Genomic DNA, 10588 nt, shown 5'->3' on the forward strand with positions numbered 1-10588 from the left:
TCTATAAGGAAGTCTTATAGAAATTTCTATAGTTTTTAAATTTTAATTTTTTACTATTATCTAAATTATACTTTAAAATTAGTATTCTATTAATACTTTTATAGAATTTAAATTTATCTAAAGAGCTCTATAATAGAATATATTTTATTTTATACTAGGCTCTATATTAATATTTTAAAGTTTAAATTAATAGTAGGGATTTCGATAAAAATATTTACCTTATTTACTATATTTAATATAAGAGTAATATTTTAGACTTCCTATTTAAGCTCTACTAGTATTAATTCTCTATAAGGCTAGCTTTTATAATAACTATTAATAGAACTTAAGGCTAATTATTAGAGTATATTAGAATTAATTTTTACTCTTCTATATTTATATATAGCTAGCTATATATTATATTATGTTAGGTAATAAATACTAAATAAATCACTATTTTATTAAATCTAGAGGCTAGAAAAGAATTAGCTATAGCTACTACTAATAGATTAGATTAGAATATAGAGAGTAATATCCCTAAGAATACTTTAGTTCTAGCTTCTTAATTTTTTATTAATTTAGATTTAGATCTACTTACCCGAAATATTATATATTAGAAGGTATTTAAATATATTTATCTCGCCCTTCTAGAGTTAGATACTTCTTCTCTACCTTTATTAACCTTACTAGCTTAATATTATACTTTAGTTAATCCATAATCTAATTATTTTATTTACTTTTAAAGGTTTTCTTACCTTAATTATCTTCTAGTTAATATATCCACTTTAATTATTATTTAGATTATTTATTTTATTACTACCCCCTTTACTATAATTTATTAGTCCCCTCAGTCTAGTAGCTAGAATTAGATTTTCTAGATATTACTAAATATATTTTATAATTTTCTAACTAGTAATTATATTATTTATATAGAGGAGATACTAGTAATTATAAAGTTCTATAATATTATAGGTAATTTCTTTATTAATAACTACTTTATTAAGGGCTATAGTTAACTCTTTATAGAATATTAGAAAGATTAACTAGTTTTAACTCTTTAAACTAAGTTTCTATATATTTAATTTAGAGACCTAAATAGTAAAATATATACTAATATATCAATTAGAATAACTAACCTATATATAGCCTTTATTAATATAGTAGTTATAATTCTACTGGAGTTTACTAATTATTAAATCTTTACTATTTAATTTAAGATTTATTACTATCCATTATCTAGCTCAGTTCTTAAAATATAGAGCTTTATTAAATTTAATATTTACTATATTATATTTAGTAACCTCTACTAGAACAATATTTATTTACCTCGAGTATTCTATCTAGTCTCTATTAATAGTTAGATTATTAGCCTCTATAAATATAAAGGTTACTAATTCTCTATTATTAATTTATTCCAGCTAAGCTACCTATTAGAAGCTTAAGTAGCTACCGCCCCTAAGATAGTATTTAAATCTAGGCCTAGTATACTAGTATAAATATTTATCTTACTCCCTAGTAGATAAATATATAACTAAAGTACTATTTTATAATAAAAGATTTAAATACTTCTACTATATTAATACCTTTATAATACTAATTAAGACTCTATATATTAAAGGTACTAAGTCTAAACTATTAACTACTACCCCCCCTTCTCTACTCCTAATAATAATATAGTAATAGAATAAATTCTGGAGGAAACTACCAAAGCCTCTATTAGTAAGAAAGCTTATTCTAATTTTCTAAAATTAAGCTTAGACTTAATATTATAGACCCCTAAGGTAACTTTTTCTTTTACTAAAAAGTTTAAAAATTAGGACGTTTCCTCTATATAATCTAAAAATATAATAATAAATTTAGATTTATTAGAAGACTCTTTTAATTTAAGCTTAGATAATTTAAATAATTTTTTAGGGGATAATAATAGTAATACTATAGCTACTACTTTAATTAATTTATATATTAATAAGCTATCTTATTTAGATAATAATATAAAAAATAAAGGTAAGAGTCGTACTATAAAGAGGTCTAGATAAATAAATCTGATAATATAGCTTAGGGATAAATATTTAGAGTAATAAAACTATCTACCTCTAGGTAAAATCTATAATAGAAATTAAGTACTAAAAAAGGGTTTAATTATTAGGTATCTAATATTAATTACTAGATACCTAATAAAGAGTTTTCTTAAAGTAAGAGAAGCCTATATATAAGGAAAGAAAGAGAAGTATTTAGGGAAAATACTTCTTAAATTAATACTAATATAAAGAACCTATACCTATAAAATATTATACTAATAGTAGTATAGTTATATATTAATACCTCTAAGGTCTATATTATTAATATATAACGCCCTATTATAGTAACTAGGTAGCTATAAAATACTTCTACTATTACTAGCTATAAGGTACTAATTTTATATTTATAATTATTAGGTCTAATAAAATAAAATTTTAAGCCTTTAATTATTTAATATTATAAGTATCTCTATATATAATTAAGTATTCGCTACCAGGTATCATTTACTAATCAGATGACTAATGCCTGGCGGCGAGCGTAGCTCGCCGCTCGAACTTTCTTGTTCGTTTTGTACCATCATAATTTAAGATATGTAACTAAGGAGGCTCTGCTCGCATGTTAGTTATCTTCAAACATTGACCCACTTATTGACTTCTTATCACCACGTGACTGGAAAAGGAACTTCCATGGGGAAGCGAGACAGGCATCTATTTACCTCGCAATCAGTTCCTGATATCCCTCCCTCCTTGCAGGAACCGCTTCTAGTTTTTCTCCCTTCCACTTCCTTTATATATATATATACATATCTTTGGCGTTATTGTTGTCATTGTTAGTATGGATAATACTTTGACAGCCTTGAAACCGCCCCCGAAAAATCGTACGCAAACCAGTCAGGAATTGGCATCATCTTTGCTTGAAGAATGCAACAAATTACTTTCTGAGATCTCCGCATTTCAGTCATACCTTGTGACTCTAGGGAAGCCAAATCTGGTTGAGCTACGGCAATTCAAATCCATCGTTCAATCAGAGCTGAAATCACTGCAAAGACTGGCTGCAAGGGCGGACGAGGCTGCTGCCGAAGACGCGGAGGACGCCCCTGGAACTCCGCAGTATACGGCAAATATCAGGGCACCAGAGCAAAACAGGGGTCACGAAAAGGACGTCGAGGATAGCGATGAAGAATATCTAGGCCAGGCTGAATTAAAAGTGGTGCATTCGTTGAGGTCGTCTAATTTCCCATTTTACGCCAACGTTTGGAGAACTGCAAAGACAACCTGTACCGGACTTATATCTCTCAACAAGAAGTTTTACTTCTACAAACCTGTGAAAGGTCAATGTATGCAGGGGGATTATAAAGATCTAGAAGTGGACATTGATGATCTAAAAATTAAATCCAACTCCAAGCCAGGGGTGGAAGAAACGGTTCCTAAAATGCGCAAGCGAGGTGTTTTAATTGACATTGTAGCTGATAATGGCCAGGAGTGGGTTAAAGTATCCACCGTCACACCGAATAGGCTGCTATGTGACCTTGCAAAACAGGGATGGGAGATCGGATTAAATTCAGACTCAGAGGATAATGAAGGGAGTAATACCGCATCGACATCTGGCAAGAACGACTATGATAGTGAAGACGAAGATGACATGATTGAATTGCTAAAGCTGGCTGTTGACATGAAGAAAGCTGCCGCGGAGGTCCGGGTCAGGTATAAGCATCCCCGTGTCAGGCTGGTCCTACCTAAAATCGTGGAAGGACAAATTGCGGAAATTGATAAGGTTATTCGTAAAGTCCGTATGGTTGGCGTTACTGTCGAATGCGCTACCGCCGAGACCTCTGGTCTTGACTTCATGGTAAATAAGAGCGGACCTGTCAACAACACTGATGATGCAGGCTCCATGTTTTCATCTCTTCTTCCGAGCCCATTCCCACCGATGACGTCAACCTTGAACGTCGATTGCACTTTATTGTTGGCATTTGTGTCCGATCTCTCTCACGCACGAGATCTCAGATGCATGCCCTCATACCATCCAGCAATTAACCGTCAGATCGAGCTTGAAGCAGAGAAACCACTACTGTTGTCTGAGCTATGGCCTGCCGCGGGAGACAGGAACCTCGTCTGCACAACAAGGGCAGCTAAAAGAATGAGAGAGATTGTGGACACAATAGGGACACCCAGAGAAAAGGAGCGTACTAGGCTGCTAATGGGGGAGGCAGACGATGCTTCAGATAGAGAGGCCCTCGTATCTCAGTTTCAAAAGCTGTCCGATTATACCATCCCGTTAGAATGGAAACTGCCCATCAAAGTGGTGGACGCTCAGGATGACATTGACCGTGGCTGGAAAGACGACTCTCTTCCATCTATTGCATGCAAGATTGCGCAAAAATTGAGCGATATCAATCGGAGCGTGTTCCTATATGGATGGGCTGCCGGGTTAACAACTATATCAAGTAACCGAACTGTGGTAAAACAGATCGAGACCTGGGTGGAGGAGGAGCGTGGAGACGACGATGAGGTCTGCGGTCCGACAGTGTGGGTGTGTGATACTGCTCGCAGTCTGATTGGTAAAGACAGCAGCAGAGCAATATAGATGTTATAGATGTATTGGTAGCGTTCTAAAACAGCGGTATACGATGACCAATCATGTCACACATTGCTCATTTTTCAGCCATCTTAGTAGGGTCCTCTGGAAGCCAGAAAACAATTTCCTTATCCGCAGTTGCAAACATATTGTATCGAGGGTTCGCCTGGACTAGTGTAGTGCGTGCTCGGTAGTAAGGTAAGCGGGTCATGGGTTCGAGGAGTAATTTCGCATCTGGAGATTGATGTAGGTCCCAGACCAATGTGTCTGGCTGCTCTCCTGCGCCTCCTATCGCATATCTACCATCAGGAGTGAGGCATACATCGCCCTGACCGGGAGGCTTCCCAGTTGTAGAAACTGGGGCGGCCCGGCCGGTTGGTCCATGTTTCCCAACCAAAAATGCCTTAAGATTGCCCTCAAAGGCATCAAGAGCAAAATGACCGTGGTAATCAGTTCCGATTAGCAAGCTTTTTCCATCATTTGAGAATTCCAGGCGCGTCCAGGCACGCCCTTTAGTTGTTGGGGTATATCGGTCTTCAAGAGGGGAGAGATCAAAGGATGCGAAGGGCGCCTTGTCATAGTTCCGGAAATCATAGAGTAGAACAAATGAAGTGGATTGTGAAGCGATAGCAATGACACTTCCGGATGGATCAAAGGCCGCAAGGTACGGAGTAGCCAACTTAAGTTTACCCTGAGCATTCCTGGAATTAAGGTCCCAAAAAGCAACGGTATCATCTTTCGAGCAGGATAGAAATGCGTCGGTCCCTGGAGATACCGCAAGGGAAACCACTTTATCTGTATGGCCCGTGAAATACCGAAGGTAGCTTTCGTTGTGAAGATCGAGCAGTCGGAGTGAATCTAGCTTCCATCAGCACGCCAATCCAGATAAGCAAGCATGGAGTACACACCATCAAGTTTTGTACTAGCATGAAGGATCTGCCGTGAGTGATGAGTGAATCTAGCAAGATGTACGCCGTATTTCTTGCTGGGAACAGTTTTCGTGGATTTCCCCTCCTTTACGTCGAAAACTTGGATCATTTCATCCTCGCCGGACGCAACTAGATAGTCACCCTGATCGTCGAAGTCTAGTGAGGTTACATTAACCTGTTTATCAGCCTTTGGATTTCCCCTGAATGCCTGGAAAGAAAAACCGTCAATTGTTAACTATGTGCGACCTTCCCCAAATGCTTCTTGTAGCTATTAACTTACCTTCGCGGGCCTATAATTTTTTATGACATCCGATACCTTCTCTACCGGCTGTGCGGGAGTTGCTGTTGTTTCCGCCATATTCACCACGTCTCAAATATCTGTGTATCCAAAGCAAGCACGCAAACTATTGGTGCTTCCGTTTGGCTTTGTGCTGCTTTGGTGTTTTGATAGCTCGATAGAAGTTTGAGTTTTGACAGATTGGAACTGGCTGAAAATCCGATTATGTAATTACCGTATTAATGTTGCTCCATATTCCGAAACAGCCCCATAAAACCTTATTATTAAGACAATCTGATACGCTGGAATTTTCAATTGAGAAGGCCGATTTTAAAGTGTTGACATTCCCGTCGTCTTGTCCTTCTGACCCGGGCACTTTCTCTGCTTACCCGTTGATACTGCCATTGAGCGGAATAAGGAACTATGTCGATGTCTTTGCGAGTTACTTGCTAATAATTCGCCTTTTTCATCCCCATTCGAAGACCCTCTCCGCTCAATCTCCCCGTATTTTTTGTCCAATTTCCCCGTGAGAAAGATACCGGGTGTAAGGAACAACGATGTCCACCGCTACCGGGTAGGTCTGTTATCAAGAATCAACATTTGATTCCACTAGCTTACCTTCTATTTTAATATAGAGCATTTCTTGCTGGTGGTCTGGCCGCTTGTGGTGCCGTCACCCTGACACACAGCTTTGAGACTGTCAAGATTCGGTAATATGCCGGCTGTTACCCCAATTGCTCGTTGGAGTCCGCGGAAGCTAACACAAGGCGGAAAAGATTACAATTGCAAGGAGAGCTACAAGCAAAGAACAATGTTGCCAGGCAATATAAGGGTGTGTTCCATGGAATAACCGTCATTCTAAGGAACGAAGGTCCGCGAGGTCTACTCCGTGGTCTTGACGCAGCGGTATGAGCTATACTCAAAGATATACCCGCAGCAAGATGGTAGCTGATCCAAATCTGTATATGCAGTATACATACCAACTTCTGCTGAATGGTTGTCGGCTTTCCTTTTACGAACCTATTCGCAAAAGTCTCACCACCTCTTTCTACGATGACCCCAAAACGCAATCAATGGCTATCAATGTTTTCTCCGGAGCTACTTCCGGAGTTATCGGCGCTGCTGTTGCCTCCCCGTTTTTTCTAGTTAAGACAAGGCTGCAGTCTTACTCTCCAATTCTTCCAGTTGGCACACAACACAATTACAAAGGCTCAACGGATGGGTTACGAAAGATCTTCGCTAGCGAAGGAGTACCAGGACTATACCGTGGCGCCATGGCCTCCATGATCCGAACTGGTTTCGGTAGCTCTGTTCAACTACCTACATACTTTTTCGCCAAGCGAAACTTGATACGCCATCTCGGAATGGAAGAGGGGCTCCCACTTCACCTTACCAGCAGTGCTGTCAGTGGTGTTGTTGTTTGTATTGCCATGCACCCTCCAGACACTATCATGTCCAGAATGTACAATCAAAGCGGCAACCTTTACAATGGCGTCTTTGACTGTGTCAAGAAGACGATCAAGGCTGAAGGTCTGTTCGCCATTTACAAGGGTGTCTCGGCTCATCTGGCCCGTGTAGTCCCTCATACGGTAGGTCATTACCATACTACTTCCCACACTTTGAAATATATATTCTAACATGACATTCACCTAGGTTTTGACACTTACATTCATGGAACAATGCACCAAGATCATGCGCAAAGCCGAAGATACATTCCTACCAGAATCCGTGAAGGCTTGGATATAAGTGGTTTTATCACTTCTGTATATTCACATTTCCGTTATGTATATATAGACTGTATGCTTCTTCCGGGCAAGCGTTTCATCAAACTAGATTTCTTGGAGGACAATATAGACGGGATAATAATAGTTTCGTATTAGAGAATAAATACTGAAAAAAAAAAAGGGGGGGATGGAAGTGGTATTTTGCTGGCAATAATGGTTCTTTCGCGAGCGTTGTCGTCTGCTCTTTATACTCTGTAATTTCAACAGAGCTGAATGCAGGGGGTGGCCAGGTTCAGCTACTCCGTACATAATTCTAAATTCGCCCGCGTTCTCGGGACGCGAACGGCGCGTTGCATGGTAGAAAGGGTGGCAACAGTGGTATTTAGACCTTGGGCAAGACGGGATGTCGGATATAATAAAACGATATAATGAGCGCAGCAAAGCCTGGCGTATCGTCTGATGTCTCACCATTACTCGGCGATAATGGAAATGGAACCAAAACTTCCGACAGCCCAGCACAAGAAACAGGCTATGGCGGATAAGGCGGAACCGCCAGGCTATGATATGATTGCCCATGCTGAAAGCCAGTTGATAGTTTCGAAAGCAAGTCGCGTCCAGAGGAGGATCCTGCGTAAACAAGGTCTGATCAGCCACTCACACGTAGAAATTGTCTGGTGGAAACGTGAGGAAGGGGCCGTCAACAATCGCTCCTCCGCTGTGACTGGCCCAGCCTTGTTCCTGGCGCCCATGCTAGCGCATCTTGGTGCGAGCCTTGGTGTGCGTCTTGCATGTTGGGCTGCAGCAACTGCGGCTGGGATAACGCGAGCTAAAAGCGGAGATTTCAATCAGATAAGATAACGCGTCGTGCAAACATGACAAACAATCATTATGACTAAGCAATCGCGCTCCAGCGCGTGATCGCGTGATTTAGCGCGACTCCAGGCAAAAAAGTATTTGAAGGCGAAGGAGAAAGCTTTCACTCTCTTTCTTCCACTCCTCCAACTCCCATCAACAACACCACGATAACCACGCCTCGTTCTCTTGTTTGCCTTTGAGCCACTCGGGAAAAACACGCCAGCAGTCACAATGGCCACTCAGTCCACCCCTTCGAAGCAGGTATGCCGCTGATATCCCTTCAATATACGCGTGTTTAAGTGGTTTACTGACGCGCCTTGCTATGGCTTGATATAGACTGCTTCCTCCCTGGAGAAGCTCAAGATGAACGACTCGCCTATCAAGCCCCTCAAGTTGGACCACGCGGACAAGGAGAATGTTCCTGTCTCTTCGCATGTTGCTGAGCCAGAGCTGAAGAAGGTCGAGATTGAGGCCTCAAAGCCTGCTGAGACCCAGGTTGTCAAACCCAAGACGCCCAAGGAGCTGGAGGCAGAGGAGCCCCTCCTCCAGGAGAATCCTCAGCGTTTTGTTCTTTTCCCGATCAAATACCGCGAGGTATGCTAGGAACCCTACCCGACGCGTTACGTGTTAAAGTGTTACTGAGGACTAACGCGTTATCTTATCAGATCTGGCAAATGTACAAGAAAGCTGAAGCTTCTTTCTGGACTGCCGAAGAGATTGATCTCTCCAAGGATATTCACGACTGGAACAACAGGCTCAATGACGATGAACGATTCTTTATCTCCCACGTCCTGGCTTTCTTCGCCGCCTCCGATGGCATCGTTAATGAGAACCTCCTTGAACGTTTCAGCAACGAAGTCCAGGTACCGGAAGCTCGATGCTTCTATGGCTTCCAGATCATGATGGAAAACATTCACTCCGAAACATACTCTCTCCTCATCGACACATATATTAAGGAACAGAAGCAACGAACCTACCTTTTCGAAGCTATTGATACAAGTATGTTACTCTGTCCACCTTCCCCTAACCTTGGAGGCAAGAGCTAATAACCCGTAGTTCCATGCATCCGCAAGAAGGCTGATTGGGCCATCCGATGGATCCAAGATAAGGATTCCACCTTCGCACAGCGCCTTGTTGCCTTTGCTGCTGTCGAGGGTATTTTCTTCAGCGGTTCCTTCGCCTCCATATTCTGGCTGAAGAAGCGTGGTCTCATGCCCGGACTCACCTTCTCCAACGAACTTATCTCCCGTGATGAAGGTCTCCACACTGATTTTGCCTGCCTTCTGTTCTCTCACCTCAACTATCGTCCCGACCCCAGTGCCGTAGAGGCCATCATCACTGAAGCAGTCACCATCGAGCAGGAGTTCTTGACTGATGCCCTCCCCTGTGCCCTTCTCGGCATGAACGCTAAGCTCATGTGCCAGTACATTGAGTTCGTTGCCGATAGACTTCTCGTTGCTCTTGGTAACAAGAAGTTCTACAACACCACCAACCCCTTCGACTTCATGGACAACATCTCCCTTGCTGGCAAGACCAACTTCTTTGAGAAGCGTGTTGGAGATTACCAGAAAGCTGGTGTCATGGCCAGTACCAAGAAGGAAGAGGACTCTTCTGAAGAACCCGAAAACGGCGGCGCTTTCCGATTCGACGAGGATTTCTAAATCATTTCACCCTCGACTCTTGTCTCCTTTTCATTTTGTCTCAATGATTCCCCTTTCCATGCTATGACCCCTTCTCTTCGACTCCTAGATATCCTTATACTGACCTTCCCACTCTTGCCAAGCATCAGATTCTGATGCTATAATACTTTCTTTCTTTACTCTCCTATCTTCACGTTCATGCAGGCTCGGCGTTATTTGGATGTGTTTCATGTCTTATGTATGTTATCCAAGGCGGATGTCCATGGTTTTACACGCGGTAGTCCGCTTCGGATGGGTTGGAAATGTGAATGTCATGCGTATAATAAAAATATTGTTTATCATTAAATATTGACGTGTCTATATCTATACCTCAAGTCAAGCATCTACTCGTCCTGTACTATAGGTCGAATTAGTCATATCGTCAAATACTTTTAGGATTATGAACCTTGGTAGTGTATTACTTTTCTAGTGCATCATGCTCCAAGTTGTCCACGATTAATTGATATCCATCAACCAAACCCAGAATTGTTCATGTTTTTCAACCACACCTGTATTGACCAGTCCTATATCAATACTCTCAACTAAGAG

The 10588-nt window shown here is 40.8% G+C and overlaps 4 protein-coding genes across 4 annotated transcripts; 3 read left to right on the forward strand and 1 right to left on the reverse strand.

Moving 5' to 3' along the window:
- Positions 1-2763: 2763 nt before the first annotated feature.
- On the forward strand, positions 2764-4584 carry TRV_01365 (uncharacterized protein; the record flags this gene model as incomplete). The annotated part of the gene is made up of 1 exon (XM_003024425.1): positions 2764-4584. A coding segment is annotated over one exon (1821 nt), but the record flags the coding sequence as incomplete, so codon positions are not given.
- A 67-nt stretch (positions 4585-4651) lies between these two features.
- Positions 4652-5862, reverse strand: TRV_01366 (uncharacterized protein; the record flags this gene model as incomplete). Its single annotated transcript, XM_003024426.1, has 3 exons — positions 4652-5433; positions 5484-5739; positions 5785-5862. 3 exons carry the CDS (start codon positions 5860-5862, stop codon positions 4652-4654), a joined length of 1116 nt encoding a protein of 371 aa, XP_003024472.1.
- Positions 5863-6722: 860 nt separating this feature from the next.
- On the forward strand, positions 6723-7527 carry TRV_01367 (uncharacterized protein; the record flags this gene model as incomplete). Its single annotated transcript, XM_003024427.1, has 2 exons — positions 6723-7370; positions 7435-7527. 2 exons carry the CDS (start codon positions 6723-6725, stop codon positions 7525-7527), a joined length of 741 nt encoding a protein of 246 aa, XP_003024473.1.
- A 461-nt stretch (positions 7528-7988) lies between these two features.
- Positions 7989-10021, forward strand: TRV_01368 (uncharacterized protein; the record flags this gene model as incomplete). The annotated part of the gene is made up of 5 exons (XM_003024428.1): positions 7989-8280; positions 8448-8548; positions 8697-8954; positions 9026-9359; positions 9417-10021. The coding sequence occupies 5 exons, from the start codon at positions 7989-7991 to the stop codon at positions 10019-10021; spliced, it is 1590 nt and encodes a 529-aa protein (XP_003024474.1).
- Between the last annotated feature and the right edge of the window lie 567 nt (positions 10022-10588).

Source organism: Trichophyton verrucosum (genome assembly GCF_000151505.1).
Source record: "Trichophyton verrucosum HKI 0517 chromosome Unknown contig00113_1.f1.exp, whole genome shotgun sequence".
Lineage (NCBI taxonomy): Eukaryota > Fungi > Ascomycota > Eurotiomycetes > Onygenales > Arthrodermataceae > Trichophyton > Trichophyton verrucosum.